This window comes from Botryllus schlosseri, chromosome 8, assembly GCF_051294905.1.
Source record: "Botryllus schlosseri isolate E-star chromosome 8, Bs_hap1, whole genome shotgun sequence".
Taxonomy (NCBI): domain Eukaryota; kingdom Metazoa; phylum Chordata; class Ascidiacea; order Stolidobranchia; family Styelidae; genus Botryllus; species Botryllus schlosseri.
Window position 1 is genome coordinate 27915701 of NC_137243.1, and position 27189 is coordinate 27942889.

General features: G+C 40.7%; 1 protein-coding gene across 1 annotated transcript in view; it reads right to left on the reverse strand.

Moving 5' to 3' along the window:
• The window catches only part of LOC145445453 (zinc metalloproteinase nas-15-like), a 36576-nt gene extending 25488 nt beyond the window's left edge, over positions 1–11088 (reverse strand). The window contains exons 1-7 of the mRNA XM_080323642.1: positions 10938–11088; positions 10215–10328; positions 9045–9148; positions 4083–4223; positions 1014–1155; positions 897–941; positions 109–264 (exon numbers count right to left, since the gene is read on the reverse strand). Coding sequence (XP_080179768.1) covers positions 109–264; positions 897–941; positions 1014–1155; positions 4083–4223; positions 9045–9148; positions 10215–10328; positions 10938–10962 — 727 coding nt within the window. The 5' untranslated portion in view covers positions 10963–11088. The remainder of the gene's footprint in view (positions 1–108; positions 265–896; positions 942–1013; positions 1156–4082; positions 4224–9044; positions 9149–10214; positions 10329–10937) is intronic.
• Positions 11089–27189: the final 16101 nt, after the last annotated feature.

Genomic DNA, 27189 nt, shown 5'->3' on the forward strand with positions numbered 1-27189 from the left:
AATTTAGTGCTTCGTACCCTCAAAGGTCCGTAGACCCCAAGGGGTTCGTAGACCCCATTCTAAGAACCGCTGGTATAAGCATAAGTAAGATATCTAGAGCTGTATTACCCGTATATTCCTCATCGCATTGGCATCTGGGACACCCGAATTCATCTTTGAGATATTGAAAGCACCCGTTCAAGTTCTCGCAATCATCCGGAACCTTCAGCGGACAGTCTTCAAACGGTCGCTTACGCCTGATCAAGTATTTACCGAACGGGTTTGCTGAAATATCAGACAAGTAGAAATGAACAGATTAGAAAAATATGCTAATATACTACACTCGTTGGGTATAGCCGCAATTGACTGTTAGCTAGATTGGACTATATTTTTGGGGAGAGTTGCCTGTCATAATAGCTTCGCGAATTTTATCCTTGTTTGGTTATCTGGATAAACGATGTATATAAAATTTGACTCAATTCCAACGGGTAGAAGCGAAGTTATCGCAGAGCAAAATTTTGAATTCGACAGTGACTAATTCTATAATAAATGATAAAAGAATTGCCCACCGTAAATGCTAATTTTTTCAAGTCCAAAATTTTCTACTGTATTAACTTCGTTTCCACCAATTGTAATTGAGCAAAACTTTGAGTATATCGTTTGTCTAGACAACCTAACAATTTCACGGTGCAGTTCGTAAATTTTGAATTTTTTAAAATGTTTATTCAGTACATCCAAGACTGTTGTCTCTTATAGCAAATGCTTCTACAGATTGGAATTGAGCCAAATTTGATGTGCAGCGTCGTTTCAGGCAACTCAAACTTCAGGTCAGTTTTATTGGACAGAAAGCTATTTTTGAACAGCCCTGTTGGTAAATTTATGTTGAAAGAAATTCAAGATGGCAGAATCACATATACCTCGGAAAACACTCCGCTTTGCCTTTCCGCTCTCATGTTTCGTGGCTTGGAAATGACAAAATGATATAAATTAGAGTTGACTCTTCAAGCAATCGTGATCTACGCAGCTTTACTTACTGCTGTCGCATGAATAGAATTGTATATTTAAGCAAGGTCGCACGTGGTAGGACTTGATACGTAAGCGAACGAAATATGTGGTGATGGGAATATAAAAGCTGTACTCCTTTTGGCTTTCACCATCAGCGTTGCCTGCGAAAACCTGCAATAGAGTCGAAGGTGAATTCGGGCAACTGGAAGATTTCCAGCTTTTCCGAATTATATTAGAATTAGAACGGCTGAATTCTCAAATACCTTGAAATTGAATTGAATTCTGAATCGGAACGAAATATGGACGAGCATCGAGCAAAGAACAAACTGGATTCATATATGTTCATCGTGAACTACGTGATACAAGACTATAAGAGTGCATGTCATATAGACTAGACGAGGATGATTTCATTGATAGTGGCTTTTAGCCGAGTATCTAAGCCGATTATAAGTTGGACAACTAGAAAATTGTCAGCTTTTCAATATTACACTACAGTTATAATTTGAATGAAATACCGAAATAAAAAAGAAATACAACTAAAATTAAGTTCGCATCATATCATATCAGGGTTCTTTCTCATACGTAGGGCCGTAACAGCACTTCGACAGGCCCTCCCAAAACGTTGGCCTTGGGCCCCCCACAGGGTGATAAACCGAACTTGTGGGGGCTTCGCCCCCCAGACCCCCCTTTGGCTGTGCGCTTTTTGCCGCTATTTGAAATATGCAGTGGGTGTCCGTTTAGTGATAGTCATCTCTTCACGCCTAGACGCGCAAGGCGCGAAAAATTTCAGTAAATCATGATTGAATCGGTCAATATGATTGGGAATTACATATACATTGCTATCAATTTTGATCCTCTCTCTGCTCACGTAATCAGATTTACCGGTAGAGCTGAGCGAGGTGTGTTTGAAAACGTAGCACCGCCTAATAATAATTAAACATCTTCGGGCGTATACCCGTTGGCAGGAACGAAACAGCACTTCGTCAGCCCCGCCCCCCCCAAAAAAACTTGGGTTTTGGGTACTCATAGGGTGATAGGGCCACCGCCGCTCTTATTGGCCTCCAGATCAATGCCAAGAAGACTGAGGTTCTGGCCATACCAGCTCTGCCGGAGAACGCGACACCAATTCAACTGGGAGAAGTCAGGCTCAAGAATGTCAAGAGTTTTATATACCTCGGTATTGACGTCGCGGACTCTGGAAAAGCACTGAAGGCGAGGCGAGCAAAGGCCTGGGGCGCGGCAAGACGGCTACATTGCCTCTTCCACTCAAGTGCCTCACCCCAACTCAAGACCCGCATTTTCCGTGCCACTGTCGAGCAGGTTCTTCTTTACGGAATAGAAGCACTCACGCTGACAGAAAAGCTGGCTAAGACACTCAACGCCAACTACGATGCACTCCTCCGCTACGCACTCGGCATCCACCACCCGGAGCACATATCTACCAATGCTCTGCGCAAACTCACAAAAACAGTCCCATGCCGTTTGCTGGCTGCTGAACGACGCTTACGCTTAATCGGTCATCTAGTGCGGCATCAAGACGATCAACCAGCCGCCGCCATCATCAACCACATTCCGACAGAGCCATGGTGGCTGGAATAGAACCACATGGCGCTCAACAATAGAGACCGAGCTAGCGCAACGCGGGCTATCGCTCGAAGACGCCCACGACCGCCCACGCTGGAGGCGCTTGATAAGGGCCCAAAACTGATATCTTGATGTTCCTTTGTTTCCTGTTTTCTTTTGCCCTTTTATTTAATTGAAAGCCGATATATATATATAGGGTGATAAACCGACCTCCTCATCACAGTGTTCGCTTTTGCCACGAAATTAGCTTCACTATTTAATAAGCCAGCGCGAAGCGCGAAAATTTTCGATAATTCATGATACAATCGGTCAATAAGATCGGGAATTGCATATATGTTGCTATCAATTTCTTGTCCTCTCTGCTCACGTTATCAGATTTACCGGAAACCGTAGGGCCCGTAAATAATATTTAAACATCTTCGGGCGGGCGGACCCGTTGGTATGACTTCGATACATTATTTTATTTCGTAACCTCCTGTCTGCTATATCCAAAATATAGAATCGCTCAAATGTATACTAAACTAAAAGACGCACACGATTTCAAATTGGCTTTTCTTCACTGGCATATATTTTTTTCCTGCGGGATGGTATTTGTCTTCTGAGGTTCAGATTGCCAAGACAGGAACATATGGCGCCAGTCATTTAGGCGCATATGCACAATTAAACCTATTATTTTGTATATATAACGAAGTTAACGGTCTGCGTAAGGGCAGTCCTTTTCGGCCAAGCTTTTCGCGCTGCCGATCGTTCTGGCACACTTCTTGGAGTCGCATGTAATACGTCCTTAATCGTTATATATCATGGTGCGTATAGTGGCGTGGTAATGGCCAGCGCCGATATGTCCATTTCTATATATCTTACGTGTTTTTTTTCTTGGGGAAAGAGTACCCATACTCAAGATATTTGGCAACTATAAATCACGCGCAGCGCGAAAATTTTTTCAAAAAGTTGCATAAATTTTCAAAAAATACTCTATAATTTATGCTAATTCGCGAAATAATTTGGGGCCCCCTACGAGCTCAGGCCCCCTCCCCAATTGGGGGGTTTGGGGTGCGGCAGTTACGGTCCTGCTCATACGCATGAGAATATAAAATGTTTGTACTACGCCAGGCCAGGCTCTTTTCGCACGATACAGTTCTCCTGCATGTAGCATTTAAAGGTAAACCAGAAATTAGATTAGATAAGAGCGAAGAAACATTTCACAAATTAGATTAGAAATCTGGTTGTCCAAGTCTGGTCAAAGAATATGTTCCTGAATGCCTGTTTATGAGCTTCATTTCGTGCATTCAAAACGCCACCGTTCATACTTTATTCATGTGGATTCAGCGGTAGTCGTTCCGCGACAAATCCACTGATAACCAGCTTGAACAGTACCACCTGATTCCGGTGAGTTCTTGTGGAACTAACCCTTTACGCTTCAATTTAAAGAATACGACTTCAAGAGTACATTTGATTAGAATCTCGATGTACTCAATTTACGCGTTCGTCTCCAATATCGAAAATACCTCACTTACGTTTCCTCCAGAACGATTCGTGGCGTACGACTCTTCTCCATTTTCATCCAGGTAGAAAATTTGCAAAGCTTCCACCCACGACATGCCGTCCATGGAAGTCATATGAAATCCAGCGACTTTTGTCTGCTGCCCGAATGATATCTATAAATGGACAAACAGCTTTTATGGTGCATATGGTATCAAGAGCCAGTCTTGTACAAACTACCGATTTATGGTTATACGTGCCAGTCAACTACCCGCTATTTTCTGAGTAACTCTAGTTCTAGTTGTCGTTGCGACGTTTGAAAGGTGAGCAATTCTAGTTCTTGTTGCGCATTTTGGAAACGCAGCAGTTAGTACAAGTATGGAAAAAGCATAGCAGTTTACATCGTGCACTCTTCGCGAAGAGAATGTGTATTCGCATCCGAAAGGAGATAGGCTCTACACCAGTGGTTCCCAACCTTTTTGTCTTCATTCCCCACTTCAGATTTATTCCGAGCCTTCATTCCCCACCAGGACCGTAACAGCTCTTTGTCAGCCAAGGTGGGTTTCTGATCTCAAAGACTACTCCAAGTTGTTTCGACACCTTCCTATTTTTTCATTGTATCGCAGTTATGCGGCGTGTTGAAATGATGAAAGTATTGATAAAACTGACTGACTGAGCCCCGCCAAAAACCTTGGTCTTGCGCCCCCAGAACCCCTTCAGCCCTGCTGAGCATGTACGCTTTTTCCATGCAACTTATCAGCTACATTGGTTCTACTGTTTAGTGCGTCGCCTTACTTCGACTAAATGCGTCAAGCGCGAACAATTTGTATAATTCGTGTTTGAATCGGCCAATATGATCGCGAATTGCATATATTTTGCTATCAATTTTTTAGCCCCTCTCTGCTCACGTAATCACATTTACCGGTAGAGCTGAGTGAGGTGTGTTGGAAAAGGTAGGACCCCTAAATAAGAATTAAACATCTTAGGGCGAATCCGTTGGTAGGCTATATTGACTTCGTTACATTATGCAATTTCGTGACCTCCTATATCTGCTATGTCAAAAGATATGGAAATCGCCAAAACTAAAAGGCACAAACGATTTCACATTGGTATTGTTTTACTGGTAAATAATTTTTCCCTGCGGGGGGGGGGGGGGGGGGGGGCATTTGTCCTGTGGGGTTCAGATCGCTAGGACAGGAACATTCGGTGCCAGCCATTTAGCCAATTAAACATATATGTATATTGTATATATATCGAAGTCTTGGGTCACCACAAGGGTATTCCTTCTCGGCCAAGGTCTTCTCGCTGTTGATCGTTCTGCCACACTTCTCGGAGTTGCATGTTACATGGCCTATAACTTCAAATGCATTGGTGCGTCGTGGCGCAGTAATGGTCGACGACGAAGTCTCCATTTCTATAAATTCTACGTATTTTCGTGGGGAAGGGTACCCAATAATCAGATATTCGACAATATTAAATTGCACACCGAGCGCTAAAATTTTTTTGAAAAATTGGCATAAATTTCAAAAAAAAAAATACTTCGAGCTCGCCCCAGCACTACCCAACGCCTCCACTACCCAGCACTTTTCTCATCACAGAGCAGCTATTTGCTGGTTTGACTACACAGGACACACGACCACGCCAGTACGCAAGACAATCGCCTATAACTGCAACATAAAACGTATTGTGAACCGATACCAGTAACGCTCAAAATTTCGCGGAAGCGTTATCTCACGTCAAACTAGTCGTGCTGGATGCGTTTGTGACGCCATCATTGGCCATCCAGAGTTAAAAATGAGGTTTTGTGAACAACACGCAATATAATTTTCGATACATATATTCCAGAGCAGTAAACTGGTAACGGTAATTGCGCTGCGCGTGTCTCTCCGTGAATATGTAGACTTTTCTGTGTATAATTTTGAACAAATGCGTCTATTCCCTACCAGAAACCATTGAATTCCCCACCAGTGGGGAATTACCCACCGTTTGGGAACCACAGTTCTACACTAAATCAACACTTCGTTTCTTAAGATGAAGTGAACGGAAAATATGAAAATATTTTTTGAATACGTACTGTTGAAATTTAGAGCATTCTATATCGTACACATGCAAAAAATTAGCCAAAAATTGTAATTTTTACGGAGGAGATCAGTATCGAAGAAGTAATATTGAAGTAGCCTAATTATTATTTTAGATTACTTCTACTTAACAGTTTTCAGTTTTTCAGGCAAAACTGGGCGTAGAAAACTTTCTTTTTTACTCGTTTAGAAATAGCTACTTGTAATTGCACTTAAGTAAAAATTTGCGAAATTACCTGAACTTGTAGTTTAGTATCAACGATGAATAATTGAACCATCTTTAATTTTAGTTGTTATTTTCCATGTACAAGAGCATCAATGAGCGACGTTTTAGATCTTTTGACTATCGTAGTATATATGCTGGTTATGAATGATGAGAACTAGTACCGAAGGCCGAGCTGCTGTTAAAATGTGAATAGAAATTCAATACTCGGTACAGGAAATGCTGTATGAGGTATCGTACAAGCAATGGGAAACTAATCATAAGTCAGCCCCGCGTGCTGTCAATCGTATACTATATTCAATTTTCGAAGTTGCGAGAGTGATTTGACAGTTCATTCGATAACGTGGATGCAATCCCTACACACTTTTGGGTCTATACCAGTGATTCCCAACCGCGGCTGTCAGGACCGCATGCACCTCCAAGCTTCTTCTTGCGGCTCTGATTGACCTCGGAAGATGCCACAAAAATATAATAGCCAGTTGGTGTTTGTTTCTATGAATAGTTATAGTCAATATCTGTATATGAATGCTAAAATAGGGGATATTAGTTATGTCCAAAGCCGCCCAATAAGGCCGCTTCTAAAAATGGGGAAAGAGAATTCCTGCAGGCTAGCATCAAGCGCATGTGTGAATACGCGCCAGACAATGATCTAGGCTCATAGTCAAGTATAAATTGTAATATTACCAATTATACTCTGCTTCTAATCCCCCTCAAACTTTTGCATCAATTGCTGGAATGTATAAGAGCTATCACTAGGGCGATTTTTTTGACATATCGAAAAAAAGTCAAAATTCTGTCAAAATTGTAGCGTTAGGTCAAAAAATATCAAAATTGTTTACAAAGGCAATATTTTTTTGCAACCTGCATTTCGTTTGTATCCTAGATTTTGCACTGTTGGTGAACTTATCATTTGACATTATAAAAATTGTAGCCTACTTTATAGAACTACCGTGGTAGACTGCCCATTGTCTGCTCATTGTGAATCATAAACATTCAAATGAAACAAATAGGTTGACATGGTCAACGTACCGCAATATCCTAACTGAAGCAAGACTGCGTGGGCATAGCATGGTTTTAATATCAAGAAGCGCAAGATGGAAAATTGTAATGTAGACAACATCGTCAAAATGAAGCAACACGGTGTGTCACCAGCAGTGTACGCACAACTTCAGTGTTGTCAGCCCACAACTGCTGCTGTTGAACGTTTCGTCTCCATTCTTGGCAAGCTAGTGAAGACAGACACTTTCTACCCGAGAATGTACGAAAGTATCGTTCGTTGTACTACAAAAATTTTTAATTATTTCTACCATAATACGTATTGTAACTACTGGATTTCTTCATAGGGTCAGATTTCGCTACAATAAAATTTTTTCGTGTAAACATTTGTCAGTTTTTGTGTGAAAAAAGTTTTGTCAGGCCAAACTACTTCGTAACGACATACACTTCCAACCAGAAATGAAGATAAGTAGTACAATTCTAACATTGTGTGGGAAAACATATAATTTGCATACGTTAAGTCATAATATGGTCAAAATTAAGTTTTTAAGGTCAAAAAGTGTCAAAAATTTGATTTTTTAGGTCAAAATCTTCTTGATCATCCGTTTTTAGGTAATAAAAATTGCCCTATCTATCACATAACGACATATGTAGTATGTCGTAGCAATGATATGCATTTTCAGTTTATTCTAATTTGGAGAACTCGTCAATCAACCTCTATCAATGCTAAAATAATCGATATAGAATCTATACCAGAGGTGGACAAGCTACCTTTAAAATTTCGTTATCCGTAGCCTACTCGAGTGTTTTCCTGCGGCTCCACACGTACTATGAAGCTTGAAATGCGACTCCGACATCCAAAAAGGTTGGGAACCGCCGGACTACTCTATACATGCATTAACATTTTGCCGTAACAGATCATTTGATGGAATGTTGCACGTTTGCACTTATAATCATTTTATTCGGGTAAGTAAGTTTTATTTTGAAGATTTGTGACATCTAACATGTCGTGAAATATAAGCAATAGGATATTACCTTACCTAATAATTTTTTATATCGTGCTGAATAAGTATTTGTCCCAACCATAATGATAACAAAACTAGTATTAATGAAAAAAATCGCAGCGATTCTTCACAATAATTTCATGGCAATTTGTTTCTAGCGAATATGAAGTTAAATCAGTATGAACGATGTGGAAAGTTCAAATATGTGCCTTTCATACCACTACGAATAATATAATGCCAGTTCTACATCACATGAAATATAATTTGGTATTTTGTCGACCATGACTATTTCAATGTACTTTGTGGCAATGCTGTGGTTCGATCACGAATTCACAGATATGTCATTTCCACAAACGTAAGTACTGAGTAGCTTTATACTATATGTTTCGTATGCAGCGATACGACCAAGCGAGTTTTACAGCCTTCCACAGTGGAAATTAGTATCAAAACTATAATTCTCGTTGACAAATTAACTTTTAGCGGCAAGGATTGTGTCATTTCAGCACTGAAAACATGATCTGTGACTATTCGACACCCCTATAGGCCTAGATATAAGTCGATGTCAAATGGCACTGGTCGAATAGAATTACCAAAGTTCCTCAAATTCGATCACACGAAATACATAACGCACATAATCGAGTTGCGAATGCAGGGTTAGAGGGATTACCCGTGCATTATATTTAGGAATATTCTCACTTGCAAATAGTCATCATCAGATGCGCCACACCAGGAGAAGTCACCTTTTGCAACTGATCCAGCAGAAGAAGATTGTTCTTTTATTCTGTACCATCCTTGACATTCTTAAAGCAAACGTAGATTGATAAAACTGCTGTAACATATATCTTCGGAGTTTATAGAGGCCTCGAGTGAGGCCTCGCCGGATTCATGTAAAACGTGATGATGAAACTTGAAATCTGAGAGCTCGCCAAGTATCAGTTACCATGATTAGAGTCCAGTCAAGTCCATTGTAACAGGTGTTTTAATGACGACAATTACGCTGTCGATTCTTCCGTCATTGCGTGAGGCCTATAGCCCATGTATACTATATTATTGTTTCGGACTTCTTTCAAGCACAATATGATGGTACGGAACAGTACAAGTGGGTGTTGCTTTGACACCCTACTTATTCAAGTGGTTGGAATTTTAGACTACTACTTCTACTTGGCATTTTTTTAGGATTCTAAGTAGAATAGGCTCAGAATACTTACTTGGAAATCGCTACTTGTAGCCTACTTGTACTTAGGTACGACGTTAGTTTCACTTCCACTTGAGTAGCAACGTTGACTACTTGTCGACCTCTGACATTTTCAAATATGGAAAGCATTTTCGGGTCATAATCCTATCCGCTGTACGTCCCTAAATGGACAACATTTATGTACCAATCCAATATGTCCTAGGGCTGTTCAAAAAAAAACTTTTTTCTCGAATCTTGCTGGCTCCGTGATTAAATCGTTAGGTTGCCTTAAAAAACGACGCACACCAAATTTGAATTCATTCCAACCAATAATCGCTGATTTCGTAGAGTTTGAAAATTTTGAGTTTACCCAAAAATGCGAATTTTTTTTTTCGAATTTTTCTTGTCAACCCCATGAAATTGTTGCGCTGTCTTCAAAAACGATGCGAAATAAATCTGACTCAATTATTCGAGTTTTTCTTTGATAATTCGGTGATTATCCTTGATCAGTGGATAATCCAAGAATTATCATAAAAAACTAAAATAACTCAGCTTCTACGGGTTGGAATTGAGGCAACCTAACGATTTAATCACGGAGCCAGCAAGATTCCGGAAAAAAGTTTTTTTTTGAACAGCCCTAAAAAAGTGATGTTCGTCAATAGGAACAAACGACCGTGTAATTTTCTACTTACGATAGCATTCGTTAATTTGTTCCAAATCGTAGTCACCATTAAGTCCTTCCGAAATACTCTGACAGACGCTTTTGGAAGTGCATAGTTTAGTGGATGCCGTTAAGATCAGGAGAGCTAAAACGAAATAAGGTCAAATGATATGGATGCTCCGAATGGGATCTGGGGTGCTCGAATTGGCTGTGAGATGAGGTGAGCCTTTAATCGCGATGTTATGTCTGGATATATAGGATATCGATATCGGATTTTTGAGCCGATACGGATAAAACTGATGAGTAGCACCTTCACCGGTAAAGCAGATCTATTCAGTCTATATTCAAAATTATTGCATATATAGCTATAAGTACGCATTTCCAAAATTTGAGAGAATTTATTCGAACAGCCCTAAAAGTTACTACCATCGCTATGCTTGGACATGAAATACTGTGATGTCCCAAAAATTGATGATATTTTTTACCTAATGGCCGATACCGATATTTATTTCAAAGTGTGTTGTGCTCTCGATATGATCGCCGAACCGATAATCAGTTGGGCTGTTGTTTTTTCAATGTTGTCAGCCGTAACTGCACAGCAGGTACCTGCAATTGGGCGGGATAAATTTGCATATGTTGTTATGGTATCAACATAGTATCCTTATCGCTCTCGTATCAAAACACAGACTAAAATCGGCGGTGGTCTACCAATACTTCACTCAAAAACAAATCACGTCATAATACAGCAACTTACCTGCTACGAGGCAAGTCATCGCCATTCCAGAGCTTATTAGTACAACGTTTCAAAGTCTCTGCGCCGAATTGGCTAAATCACACCTTTATATCGAAATCCTACGGTGACTACGATCAGAACACTCTCACTCGTAAGATCCGGTACGAAAAGTAAAACATAGATATAGCATGTTGCAGGAAGATTTTCAGTATGAGCACATGTTTTCATATATGACTAAAGATACGATTCTTCTGAAGTTAATACTAAAAATTAAAGTCAGAGTGCGGTTCATACTTAGCGTATTCGTAGTGCTCAAGTGCTACGAATTACAACAATTACCTGAAAATGCGATTACCACCCGACAAATAACATATTTTTATGTTCAAATTAATGCTAAACAGAGTCGAGCCGCTTTGAATATCTTTACGTTCCGTAGAGGCAGAGAGCGATTCAAAATTACAGCGCTAACAAGCTCGACGCCATATATGCGAAGTTTTGTTGTTCGTCTAAGTCTGGTTTGCACAATAGCTGCACATCAAAATTATTTTCCATATATCTAATGTAGTTTCTGTTCTATGTTTGAGAAAATTATTGAAGGTACAAAACATAGAAATGAATTGAACCTTGGTAGGTTCTGCACTATGAACCTTTTTCGTATATTACAATTTCACATCATTATAACATCTTTGGTTGAAATTTATTGCATTTCAACTGCGGGCCAGTATATGCATGGCGAAGGCAGCATAAAAAATAAACACCAAACGAGCATGCACCTTGACAATCTCAAAAATTTTACCTGCTTTGTTACAAAAGTTTGCTCGAATATGTAGTGACTCTCTGCTGTGAGCTTGACCCGCAATCACTCAACATCAGGAGCGAATGATGCTTATTCAACCAATCAATGAAATTGATAGCGTTGTTTGATGTAAAAAATCTAGCAGGCGTATACGGGGTCAATCTTGATTACATATGTTTACTGTATCATAAAAAAACAAATCCATACGATTGGGGTGTTGGCTACTGCTGTATAACTTGGTAATGGGGTAATCAGGGCCGTAACTGCCGCACCCCAAACCCCCCAATTGGGGGGGGGGGCGAGCTCGAAGGTAGCCCTAAATTATTTTGTGAATTAGCATAAATTATAGAGTATTTTTTGGAAATTTGTGGAACTTTATCAAAAATTTTATGGGCATCGGCGTTGGCTATTGCCGCGCCACGACGCACCAAGACATAAAGTTTTAGGCCATGTAATATGCGACTCCAAGAAGCGTGCCAGAACGATCGCCGGCGAGAAAACCTTGGCCGAAAGGGACTGGCCTTATAATGACCGAAAACTTCGTTATATATAGGCATACAAAATACACATAGGTTTATTTGACTGGCGCCGAATGTTTGTGTCTTGGCAATCTGAACCTCACAAGACAAATACCATCCCGCAGGGAAAAATTATATGGCAGCGAAGAAATACCAATTTGAAATCGTGTGAACTTTTAGTTTAGTACGTTTGACCGATTCTATATTTTTTGATAGACTGGAGGTCACGAAATATCATCATGTAACGAAGTCATACCAACGGGTCCGCCCACCCGAATATGTTTAATTATTATTTACGGACTCTACAGTTTCGAAGACACCTCACTTAGCTATCCAGGTAAATATGAGTAGATAGGACAATAAATTCATAACAATATATATGCAATTACCGACCTTATTGACCGATTTATCATGACTTATCAAAAATTTGCGCACCTGGCTCGCTGGCTCACGAGCGGTACCACTATAATTTCGTTGAAAAAAGCGAACAACATGATGGGGGCCGGTTTATCACCTTATGGAAGCCCATGACTCAAGGTATTTTTTGGGGGGTGGGGGCGTGACGAAGTGTTGTTTCGTTCTTGGCAACGGGTATACACACGGAGATGTTTAATTATTATTGAGGGTTCCTACCTTTTCAAACACCCCTCAATCAGCTCTACCGGTAAATCCGATTACGTGAGCAGAGAGAGGGTAAAAACTAACAGCAATATATATGCAATTCCTGATCATATTGACCGATTCAGTCATCGAATTATAAAAATTTCTCGCGCTTGGCGCGTTCAGGCGAGTAAAACTGACACACAGAATGGACAGCCAAAGTAGAGGATAAGTAGTGGGAAACAGCGCACAGGCTGAGGGAGGTCTGGGGGGCGAAGCCCCCCGCAAGTTAGGTTTATCAGCTTATGGGGGGCCCAAGACGAAGGTTTTTTTTTTGGGGGGGGGGGCTGACGAAGTGCTGTTACGGCCCTGGGGGTAATATTGGTAACAAAGCCGTTTAACACTCAGCTCAATATCAACGTGGCAAAAATCTGGCCTCTGGCCTAGACCGTTATGGCGTTCGGTTGCAAGTTCTCGTCGAAATTGCTGGCAAAGCGACGGAAGATATTGATTTTCTGGGATTGTTATATCATTTAATGGCCCCAGTTGATTCATTTGGCAACGTTTAAAACGCCAATAGATACTTCAGCAGTGCGGCATTATGTGGTTCGAGTCGTCGCAAGATACCGTGCACATTAGTATAGGCCATCACTTCACTAGGGTTGGAATGAGCAATATGACGTCACGTGACGTCATGAGGTTCACGTTTGCGTTCACACAGAACCTTTCAAAACGGTTCGCGTTCAAACGAACCCGAACCTTTCAGAGGTTCACACCATCCCCACTGTCATATAAAAGGCTCCGACTCACTCCAATCATCGAAAACATTTGGAATCAAAATAAAAACATAATTATTAATTATGCACGTACCCATTGGTACCTTGGCACCAATTCGGATTCCCGCAGTTAAGTCGTTGGGATACGAATTTCGACTATCTGCTTGTTTATGCATTACTGTGAAGTGACTATATGACTATGGCGCGAACCACCTATATTCAAATTCTTTCATTGTCTTTGAATAGGCGTAATTCCGATTCCAAGGAATGCGTATATGACATAGGTTGACGTGAATTACTGTTGGGTTTAGGAAAATACCACTCATGAATACTAGGCCTATACTTAGGCAGAAACGGGTAGGCACGTTTACCAATGTGCATATATGTTATTGTATATTCACCGACTGTGAACTGAACAGCGTTCACTTTACGTTGTAGTGCTGCTGAAGTGATGGCTTAACATGGAAATTAGAATATATCTAATTATTGGCATGTGTCGTACTTAGCAACTCATTGGGTACTATTTAAAATGTTCTTTGAAATGCTGAAACCTCCTACAGCAGTGGTTCTCAACCTTTTTGTCTTCGCGGACCCCTTTCGGACCGTCACGGACCCCCGCGGACCCCCACAAAGATTTAGTTCAAATGTAGCTTAATTATCGTGCAATCGTCATCTGTCTTGCGCAAATTATGACTGTAGGCTTAGTGATAAACAGCAACAAATACCTTTTTTTGGAAATGATCACATTGTACATGTAGAAATTGAGCTGAATTCTATTAATTCAAAGCCAATTCTGCAATCGCATTTCTTGAAATACGTAGTCTTGTTTTGAAAATCCGCGCCTTCGATAGGATATTACCGAGTGCCGAAAATCCATTTCCACAAATATAGGTGGTGGCGAATGTAATAGTAATAATAACACGTAACGCTTCCGACGACACATTTGCGTACGATCGGAACAAATATGGCACTAAAATTGACAAACAATTTTTAATGGACATATATGACGTCAAGCCTGGTCATTTCTATCTAGCAGCTTATCTTGAAATTATTTTCGAAATATGGTTATATAGCCTATATCACAGGAGAAAATGGATTTTTGTAAACATTTCGAAGTCACCGTGAGTGACCTTACTCATCCAACTTTTTTCCACAATCCCCAACAAAACATCTCTAAACATCAGGTAAATGTTTGTTGTATCCATAGGTTATTGACAATTTAGCAATTAAAATGAGTCTGCACAGTAAGATATTTTATCTAAGACTGCCAATCTGTTGATGTGAGCTCTGGAGTTTTACTAATAATGAAGCGAAACTGCCTCGTGATTTTCCGAATTAAAAAAATACAAATCAGCTTATCAACTATTTTGAGGCTTCGCGGACCCCCTGAAAATGCTTCGCGGACCCCCAGGGGTCCGCGGACCCCGGTTGAGAACCGCTGTGACCTACAGTATATCCAGTGCTGGGGTGCCGTAAACTATATTCATCCTTTCAATAGTGGTAAAAATGTTAAGAACCGCTGATTTACACTATTTCACTAAATTCATATTTTGTTCGAAAGTCAATTTTGTTGATATGCCTCTTTGCTTATCGCTTCCGTGTTTACATCATAATATCAGATCCAATGTTTCATTCCCTGAGCATCGTGACAACCGCGACCCCGCGTATTTTATAAACAATATCAGTTATAGCTGGCTTCCTCGGATGTTCCAACAAATGTTCATTCCGAACCTATTGCAATTGTTGACAAAGTTGGTTGTGTAGAAAACTGCAATTTGTGAAAAATTGGTGAGCGCGGAAATAGGCAAGGCATTTTGTGTGGCTCAGTAAAGTTGGTTTAATTATTTTCATTCTGCGCCCGCACATTCCTCGTCATCATATCAAGTTCAGTTGGATACATGCGTACATGTAGGCTACTACATGCGGTGTTTCCGCTTACATTCAATATGAGATGGATTCCCTCAAGATTTGGATTATTTTGATGTTCGGATTCGTGATCTTTCCGTGTTCGTCAGGTACGAAGAATTTGGGTTTTAATTTGAATTGGTTAGGAGTACCATATTCTTCAGCGCAACGCTGCGAGGAATTCACAACATCAATTGAACAGGTAACGACTAACAACATTTGGTCTATTGGTCAACATTCGAATACTATCCCGGTTTGCACTCAAAACTATTCCTACGATATGTTTTTTTGAGTTCTGCACTGGTATGTGGGCAAAAGGCTTAAAACCGAGGATTTGGGGGTTTATGTGCAAGTTGTTTCATTCTGCAATATAAAAATGTTTTACAGGATTATGGTTTAGTACGTTTTTCCAGGCAAGATAGTTTGATTGACAACCAGCTACTTCTATCATTCACGAAGTTTGTATTTAGGACTTGAAGAATTACATGAAAGGACAAAGGATAGAAATATGTAATGGGAAATTAATATGTTGCGCGATAGTACCATGGTGTCAAGGATAAGAGTAATATTTACCGCGAAAGATTTTCCCAAGGAAAAGACCCTGTCAGAATTGTTTTGCAGTTAGGATCCCATTGCTGGGTTTGACAAATCAACAGTGCCTCCGAACCCCATTTGTAGGCACATTCTCTTAATCCAATTCCTACTATCCAGCAGTTTCCGCATCGGACCCGGTTCCGGCAACTACAGACTACACGTATCCGGGTATTCCGGGATTGCAACCAAGGATTCTCTCGCATGGCACCACAACCAACAGTTCTCAACGAAAGACGCCGATCACGATGGCTGGACAGAGAATTGCGCTTATTCCTACCAAGGAGGCTGGTGGTATAACCACTGCGCCAGCACCAACCTGAATGGAAATTTCCACAAAACATGAAGCAATGGATTTTGGTGGCACAATTTCACCCAACTCCTGCGCTACTCGGAGATGAAGTTTCGCAAAAGATCATAAAAAGAAGAATAGATTTCAGAATCTCGATGCTTGAAACACTCAATAACACCGACTCTTGTAAATAAATGTGGTCCTCCGTTATTTCGAATCGACGTTCATTCTCATTAGCGTCCGAAATATCATCGAATACGTCGTCATTCGGTATTCGAATTCAAAATTGTAACTTTTCATGCGCCTTATCAAGTGCGGTGATAGTGGCATACCGTCACATTTGAAACGGAGGTACTATGGCACCACTGTTCTATAGCGAAACTATCATTTTTATCACATGATGCTGTCGTTCCCTTATCTTTTGAGAATATATCTCACTGATGGGAATGTATATAGAAACATAAACATATGCCACCTCACCCTCCGCATACGTCAGTTACCAGGACTTGCGATCAGAGTTTATTTCTAATTGCTTTTTAAAGCTACTTACTTAAGAAGTAATTTCCAAAGACAACAAATTCCACTTCAACTTGAAGTATAGGGGGCTGTTTCAAGAAGCACTAATTCTTGTTGAAGCCCGGTGGTTCCCGACCTTTTTCGTCTAATCACCCCCTTATCAACCTCGACACAAATTTTCGCCCCCCATATTTATCGATCCGAAAAAGAGGACATGTAATCGGGGAATTCATTCACCTAAGTGTGATTACTGGCGAATTTAATGAAAAATACCATTTTTCCGAGGAGGTAAGTGCTCGAACGTTCTAACATTATCGCCTCTCAGTCGCCCCCGTTGGTATTATCGGCCCCTTGTTTATCAAAATCGCCCACGTTGGGAACCACTGTTGTAGCCTATTTGAGTAGAATCCACTGTCCCGCTTCTACTACAGAGTGATAGCTTTGATTAATTTGGCCAACTGTGATTATTCCTGATATGCGCTACCATGCCGGTACTTTAAACTGGGGAGATCTACCAATGGGCCCGTTTTAGAGATAAGAATGCTGCAAATCTATGAAAAAGAAAGCAGTTCCCGTCTTCAATAAATGCAGGGACGAGTATTTTTACACTGTTGTTACTGAGTTAAACGCGTTCTCCGTCACATGGACGGGATACCTATTACTAAAAGTCAGTGTTGGGATGACTCGAGTCAGACTCGAGTCCCATTTTTGGTATGACTTGACTTGACTCGAGTCACTTGGCTAAAATGACTTGACTTGACTTGACTCGGCGTATCAGAAATGTGGATTGACTCGTGACTCGGATCCAAATTCACGAGTCAATTTCAAGTCATAAAGTAATCGGTGTCGATAGAAATCACTGTATCTTGAACATGGCCGGATTGTTCGCGAAACGTTAGTGTGACCCGTGAGAGCGACCAATCATTCGATGTTCGTGTGTTTTACTGAGCCTCCATTGTTCTCTCACAAACATTGACCGAAAACGAAGTGATCGAAGCTTACAGCTTACGTTGTCGTAAACTAGTATAGTAAAGTAATTTAATAGCAAAATGTATGTTTCTGTTCTCACCTTAACCAAATCTCTTGTTTTAATGAAATTGAATTCCAATGTAATTTAAACTGTCCTCAACCATTGGCGCAGGCTCGAATTGTATATCATATCAATTTGTATATGGGTGTATCGCATCTTATCAATTCGTTTCTCTATTCTCTATTTTGGCTGGTAACTATGGACTGAGGCTATGAAATTAGTTACGTAGTTTAACAGTTCTACCTATATGTGAACGAGGCAGCGCCTTTGTGCGTGTATTTAACTCTATATTCGTTCATTGGTTTAGAATCAATGACCATGACCACTCAACTTACAAGCAACTTGACTTTTGACTTGACTCGTGACTTGACTTGACTCGACTTGACTCGAGTCACCTCCGAAAATCGAGAGACTTGACTTGACTCGAGTCACTTTCGAAAATCGAATGACTTGACTCGACTCGAGTCAAAATGTGCAATGACTCGAAATGACTCGTGACTCGAAACTAGTGACTTGATCCCAACACTGCTAAAAGTCAGTCCATGACCATGGATGTGAATGTCTCCCAGTCAATAGATGAAGAATTGGCAAGGGCTGCAAAGGTGGAGATGATTGAAATTGAAGAATCGAAATTACAGAAATTATGTTGCGATTTTCTAGTGCAAGGGAAGTTTAGTACAGTATTGCATTGAAGGTCGTCCGAGGAATATTATTAACATATATATTTTATATTTCTTAGAAAAAAAGAACAGTTCACGTATAACCTTTGGTCGAATGTTATTGTCCTAACCACGGTCCGGATGTTATCAGGTTACGCGTATCGCATTTGATAGCACTTATTGCAGACTAGTTATTAGTGTTGTTATTGTTTGTGATATTCATGTTGATTTTCGACTGCAATGACCACATACACCTGAACGACAATGCTTATTATTATTATCATTGCGTAACTGCCGACTTGTAGCACGGCCAACTTCTACCGGTTTCTAGATATTTCAAGACGCTTCTTTCGCGGATCAGATGTCGGTCACAGGGAGAACACATTATTATTGCTACATCAATCCAACTTATAATATGCGTAAATAATATTGAGCCAAAACTTTACACTGATTCGGTGTTTTGTTGTTCTACGAACTATCAATGGATTGGACAGGGTGCCACAATGTCATAAAGCTTGAGAGCCACCTGATTTACTCCAATTTGCTGAATTCATTTCGTCCGGAAATCGATTTCGTTGATACGGCTCGTCGCGGAACGTTTACTTGCTCAAGTCATAATGTCAGACCTCATGTTTCATCCAGTGAACTTTTTGACAATAACGTTCCCACGAATTCCATAAACGATATCAGTTAGCTGACTTCCTCAAAGTTACAGTCAACGAAGCAAATGTTCATTCCGAACGTATTGCAACGTATTGCAATTGAAGGAAAACTTCGTTGCGTATAAAAACTACAAATAGTAACAAATTTAAATACGGAATACGAAACGCATTTTTGTATGTGGCTCAGTTGAAGTTGGTCGGATTCTATTCTGCACCTGTACATTCATCTGCCTGACAACCAACATCTTCGTAAGTTCGGCTGGATACGTATTCTTGCAGCAGTTGACACTGAATATGAAATGGCTCCTGAAAATGTCGTTCAAGATTTTGATTCTTTTGATGTTCGGATTCGTAATCTACAGGTGTTCGTCAGTTGCGAAGAATTCGGGTTCAAATTTTAATTGGTTAGAAATTCTTCATTTCACAGTGCAAGGTTGTTTCGACAGCTTCTTGGAGGTACAGAACTTCAATCAGGTGGTCAGTAACGAAGTAGGCTTACTACTTTTTTGAAGTACTCAAATATTTTTCCACTACCTGGGTTCATGCTCAAGTAGATCTAATTTCCCGCTACTTATACTTCTACTTCGTAATACTTTGTGATCAACTTACTTACTTTTCGCTACCTTCAATTTGTCAAGTAGAAATAGTTATATCCTCTAATCTGAAATATAGCCTGAGGAATTTCGGGGCTGTTTTCACGAAGTATCAACACTTAATTTTCATAATAGTTAAGCGAAGCACAGAATTTTCGTCGCGCTTCGCGCACATTAGACTGATATGATTTCACGAACGTATCAATTAATATAATTTAGGTAGCGGGTTGCGTGGTTCCGTTCACACCGCATTGACGTCCATATGAAATATTTCCTCACAGTAAACATGACCGATCATAGCGTTTGAAACTACCGTTACGCAATCTATAGCAGTTACCTATCATATCGTAATCTAGCAGCCCGTGGCGTGTCCTAATCTGTAAAAATGGACTCTGTATTTTTTTTAGCTTTACCCCTGTTTTAGCAGACCCCCGTGGAAACTTTCGGGACAAAAGACTTGACATACTTTGAGTTCTTTTGCCTGGGGAACATACATGTTGAAGTATAAAAGCAAGTGTGGTAATGCCTATTCTCCGAAAATATAGCAACACTATATGGCATTTTACGATCAGCCATATTTTTCATTAACGTTTACTAATCGTGCAAAGTGTTAATACTGTATCGTTTGAAATGATGAGATTGTTGATAAAACTGACTGTAACGTGAAACAATAACTTCATATTGTTGATTTATTCGCTAAAAGCTTTTCGACTGACCCTCATCAGTAGCGAACGTCAGTGATAGGGTGGATCAAATTTGAAATGTAAGAACTATTTTGTGTCTATGACGTAATAATAACAAAACAAACAACTAGTAGACGGGTAAGATACGGTAGTAACTATACAAAACAAACGTTAACGAGCACATATTCGGTTATAAATAACCGAGAACACAGCACACAACATTAATGAAATATTCCAAGGGCGTAGAGGCGTTCCTTCTGGCGACAGAGAATCGGCTTTCGCAGCTTTATGATCGTAGATTCCAGGACCTCCAAATGAAAAAGAGAACGACCACGAGCAACTATAGAAAATTGACTGTCATTGTAATGATCAGCACATTCTGGATGGGAAAAGAGATGCTGTCCAATAGCCGAATTGCAAGCAGTAACTTGATCATAATCACGCAGTGTGTCAACAGACTGTCACGTCGGAACGTGTATTCATTTATAATGTTGCTTTGAGTTGTCGCAGGTAGCACATCCTTTTGCGTTGCAGGCATCAGAGATTATTACTATTATTACGTCATAGACACAAAATAGTTCTTACATTTCGAATTTGATCCACTCTATCACTGACGTTCGCTACTGATGAGGGTCGGTCGAAAAGCTTTTAGCGAATAAATTAACAATATGAAGTTGTTGTTTCGCGTTATTCTGAAGTTCTGTACCACAAATGGCCTGTTTAAAACTGTCTGTATTCTGACTGTGATTACTATGTCATGACAATTTAAAGTTTATTAGATAGAAATGCAAAACATAGTACAAAACGACATGGAATAAACGGGGCCTCGATGCCAATCAAACAAGTCGCTGCTGAAGAGATTTGGTGTCCTAAACAGAGAGACATGCGAAAACTAGAAATTGCCAAATTTATGTATCAGTTTTCCACTGTGGTCATTGCCCCTACTATTTCAATGACTTGTTACCTCAGAATACCACAAGTACAACAAACGCGCGTCCACGTCGTCCAAATAGCATATGATCGACCATAAAGATCATCGCTCCATCAAATATGTCGGACCTGACGTGTGGAACAGTATCCCGCCGGCCACCCGACAGTCGACAAGCATGTCCACATCAAGTCGAAGTACAAGTAATTCCTATCAAGTAAATACTAGTCCGCCCTCAAGATTACCGGACCACGACCTGGCCTTCCGTGACATGTCATCCCATTTTTTGTCGCTTGCTTTATACTCCAAGTCGTTTCGATACCTTCCTATCTTTTCATTGTATCGTAGTTTTTGTGATGTTTTGAACTGATAAAAATTGCCAATAAACCGAACTGAAACTAGATTTTGGAGAATTACACTACTTGACGAAACTACATTACTTGACAATTTTTTAAACGAAATATAAGCTTCAACATAGTCCAGGAAAAATCGCCTGAGAAATTCGGAATATTTTTCATTGTAAATTTTTTGAAAGTCCGCCTGTCCTCAGCAGTGATGAGCGGACTGTCATATTTTCAGTCCTAGTCCAGTCCTGAAAATTTCCAATTCAGTCCAACTCCGTCCTCTGATGCAAAATTATTTTTCAAATTCACAGTCCAACTCCATCCCGATCCTAAGATTTTACATTCCAACTCCATCCTGATCCAAAAATATTTCAAAATCTAAATTCATATTCTATGACTGAAAAAATAAATACCCACGTTCGAGAGGATAATAAGACTTCGTGTAATAGAAACCGGGTCCTAAATACACAACAATGACAACATGTACGATTATCCACCTCTTCAGTATGTTTACTAGACACCATACCGTGCATTCTGCGTTACGGCAACAAGAAAGCTAATCAAAACTAGCACAACTAACCTCCGTAGTTATCTATACTAGCACGATGCCTGTCTATATCTCAATAATCACAACATGTATTGTATATAGGCCTTTGTAAAAGATAAATAGCCCAAGTTGCATGCAATGTTCCCTCTAATTTTTGACTAGTCGTTTTGACTTTAACCAAATGCCGGTATACCTTCATTGTCGCATTTGCTAACATTTATCGCCGGACTTGCGACCCGTCTTCACTATGTGATTGGGTATTATGCAAAGTATGAGAGAGTACCAGAGTGCCACGCTTTAAAAAGGGGAGACCAACATCCAGTCTGTGAAGGCCATATTTGCAAAATTACTACCTGCTTTCTGATCAAAACCGTTAGTGGCTTCTACACCGGTCCTGGCATTACGAAATACAAACTTCCTGGAGTATAACAGCTTTTCTCCTCCACTTTCCGATCTTCCCGAGGTACTGGTGCACCCCAGTCCGGATTTTTCCGTGCTCAGAGTCCAAGTCCAACCGGATCCAAAGTTTTTTTTTCAAAAATCACAATCCGGTCCGATCCGGATCCAACGAAAATAACCCGTAGTCCTGATCCTGTCCAATCCAAGTCCAGTCCAGTGGTCATCTCTGTTCTCTGGTCCTCAGTTCTACTCGGTCCGCCATTTAGTATTACATGTTCCGCTCTTCCGCAATCCGCCGTTTAGATTTGGCCTATTTCAGAGATGACGGGTTTGAAATTTCTATGTCCTTATCCAATCCAAATCCGAAGCTTCAAATCCTGATCATCATCATTGGCTTATTAGCAATTTTTATCAGTTCAATACACCACAAAAATGCGATACAATGAAAAGACAGGAAGATGTTTAAGCGACTTGGAGTAGTCTATGGAATCAGACACCCACCTTGACCAAGGCCATGTAAAGAGGAGGCATGCACACTTAATAAAAGTAAAAAAGATAGTATAGAAAAAAAGAAAGCGACAAGGAATAGGGCGGCATGTCATGGAAAGCGAGGTCGATAGGTCAGTCGTGGTCCGGTAATCTTGAGGATGGACTGTATTTATTTAGTAGTAATTATGCTTGTATTTCGATTTGAATGTGTACTGTACATGTACAATTGTACATGCTCGTCGACTGTCGGATGGCCGGCGGGATATTTTTCCACACATCAGGTCCGGCATATTTCATAGTGCGATCATAGTGTCCTATATGGTGTCGACACAAGCAAATCGCACGGTTCAATGAAATTGTATCACGTCACAGTTTCCATTTGGCTACAGGCAATTTGACGGTGATTTTTGACCGGCTTGCCGAGCATTAAATTTGATGAATCGGGTATCAATCGAAAGCTGACTCTGCACTGATTACGAAAATATAAATTTTATTCCGCTCGCGGCCCTGGAACCCCCACAATCAGCCCCCAATTATTCATTGTCGAGTAGATTGGCAGTGTGACGCAACAATGATGTCTGGCGAAACGAGAGACTAGCTCAAGAGCAAGGATGCGGCCGAGCGGCGAGAGTGGGATCAGCTGACGTCGCGGCAATAGCGATGTGCAAACGCGCCACAGAGAAACGCTGCGCTGTTGATACTTTTCCTATGCGTTTTGGTACAAGCGAGCACACACCAGCCTTTCCTTGACTTGTAAGGGTAGAACTGGGTCCACAGAATGTATTAGGGCCCTACCAATTTTCGCGCAATATCCTTCAGCTGATAAAGATATGTAGGCTACGTCTAAGTCAGGGGTCTCCAACACGCGGCCCGCGGGCCGCATGCGGCCCGCGAGGTCCTATTTTGCGGCCCGCGACCTGATTTGAAAAAAATTCAGAAAAACGCTTAGTAAATCATGTTGAAACGCTAAAATTGATTTCAGTTGAAACATAATGTTGTTGTTTTTCAAAGTGAGCCATTCTATGTGCCCACTATCACTATTACTCACTAGTTGATACGGCTTCGGCATGGTAATATCATTCCATGGATGAAGAATTTGCTGGTACGAATGGGCATATTGCCTTGACGTGCAATGGCCCACCACTGCCAAGACCGAGACGCCTGCAAAACGACTTCGGGCGCTCCAAAAGACCATGCTTTACGAGGAGATAGTTGTCTAGCAAGTAGGCCTACCGTGTATAGCTAACCCCAATATTGATTCTTCAATCCATGGGTGGCCAATCTGCAGCAGTAGAAGGAAAATTATGCGGCTGTCGACACTTGTAATAACAACCCTAAGTTTTCACAGATACCCCCTGCATCAGCTGTATCTGGGAATCTGATCACATTGGCCGAGAAAGGATAAATATTTTATAGTGATATGTGAAACTATACTAATATTTATTGACGAAATTCACTCATGAACATGAAAAATTTTTCGCGCTTCGCGCGACTACAGATTGGATCTCTGTGGCTCTTTACAACATAACTACTAACGATTTGGTGCGCATAGTAAGCCGATATGTGCATATAGATTAGTTCGGAGTGTACCGGCAATGGACATGGACATGATAACGTGGGTATTTGGCCCCAGCTAGTTTATCACGACTAACCACCGGTATGCGGCCGCAGGCTACATGAGTACGCGAAATGCGGCCGTGAATTACAAAAATGTTGGCCACCCCTGTTTTAGCGGCTAAAGAGTGTTGTCATTGTCAGGTATCGTGTACAGCTCATAGTCCAAAATATAATGACATTGATGATCATGATACTTTTGTTGTATTTGTGTTTGTTCAATAAAATATTAGTTCTTTTGTGGTGACTATAACCGTCGCCTATGTTAGAAAGCACAGCGTTGTAATAACGTAGAGTTATCAGACGTGGTTGTTGAACTGCGTTGCCTACTTTTATATCGATATTGATGTCATGCGGCCCGCGGCCTCCAGGAATTTGGAAAAGTGGCCCGCGACCTATTTTGAGTTGGCGACCCCTGGTCTAAGTAGTCTACATTGGATATGTCAGATTATTATGATATCGATTGCCTTAGCCCGCTTGTTGCGTAGGGCTCCAGAGACACGTCGCGCTGTTGATGGCGGGTGTCGATACTTTATATAGTCGCTTTTATGGTTAAGTGTGAGCAAGGAGCATTGAGCATGAGCATACATTACAAGCTTTTATTTGATCCGTATGGGTAGGACTTGGTCCGCGAATGCAGCAGGTAAAATGTTGATTGTTAAATAAAGTTTAACAGCAGGAGTGTCGAATTAAACTGGTATCGCTTTCCGGATTCAATCCGTTACTAGAAAGCTTGCGGGCCATACCTGCCAAATGATTCCAAAATGTTACCACCAAATTTATACCTTTGTTTTTCACTGGAATATATCTGATATCACTATAAACGTTGACGTTGGAATTTGGTTTAGCATTTTTCAATCACCAAATAGTTTTTTTGAATGCCGGGGACCTTTTGCGTCAAAAGTAATACAGTGGTATCACAGATATTTGAATTATATTCATTCTGTAGCCTGTATATATATTCCTAATGTAACTTACGTAAAACGGATTTGCAGTATTTTTTTCGCATCTGTGAATAACTGAATGTCCATTGTCCATTCGGCCCAACAGAGTTTGCACTTTTTCGCCTCGGAATTTGGCAAGGTCACCGACATGGTGCTTATGGGGACTAGAGTGAAAACTCAGCACTGTAGTTGTATTACTACAATATGATATATTTACATTATCTAAATTTGCTGTCTTGATTGAAACTTATTACTTGAAAGTATATTTTTCTTACTAGAAATATCTCTAACAGCTGAAGGATTGCGCGAAAATTGGTAGGGACCAAATACATTCTGTGGACCCAGTTCTACCATTACAAGTCAAGGAAAGGCTGGTTTGTGCTCGCTTTTAGCGAAGCGCATAGAAAAAGTATCAACAGCGCCACGCATCTCTGGAGCCCTACGCAACAAGCGGGCCAAACCAATCGATATCATAATAATCTGACATATCCAATGTAGACTACTTAGACGTAGCCTACATATCTCTATCAGCTGAAGGATACTGCGCGAAAATTGGTAGGGCCCTAATACATTCCGTGGACCCAGTTCTACCCTTACAAGTCAAGGAAAGGCTGGTGTGTGCTCGCTTGTACCGAAACGCATAGAAAAAGTATCAACAGCGCAGCGATTCTCTGTGGCGCGGTTGCACGTTGCTATTGCCGCGACGTCAGCTGATCCCACTCTCGCCGCTCGACCGCATCCTTGCTCTTGAGCTAGTCTCTCGTTTCGCCAGACATCATTGTTGCGTCACACTGCCAATCTACTCGACAATGAATAATTTGGGGCAGATTGTGGGAGTTCCAGGGCCATGAGTGGAATAAAATTTATATTTTCGCAAGCAGTACAGCGTTAGCTTTCGATTGATACCCGATTTATCAAATTTAATGCTAGGCAAGTCGGTCAAAAATCACCGTCAAAGTGCCTGTAGCCAAATGGAAACTGTGACGTGATACAATTTCATTGAACCGTGCGATTTGCTTGTGTCGACACCATATAGGACACTATGGTGCGATCATATGATATTCGATCGTGATTGCATATGATCGTAGTCCTAATCCAGAAATTTCGTATATTCCAATCCTAATCCCAATCCGATTTAACCTCTTAGATAAGGTTACCAATCTTACCATAGATCCCCTTTTTGACTTTTTTTGAGAATTTGTCCTCTTTTTTGAAAATTTTGGTTACATGCACGTGGAAATTGGACTGAGACGTAGGAAATCAGCGCTCAAGTAACGGTCCGAAAAATGACTTTTATTTTTTTTTGTCAACCAACGCAAAAGACTCTCAGAAAGTCGGTGTATCGGAAAATGAGCCGGAGGGTTGAACTTTTTTTTAAATCAACTAA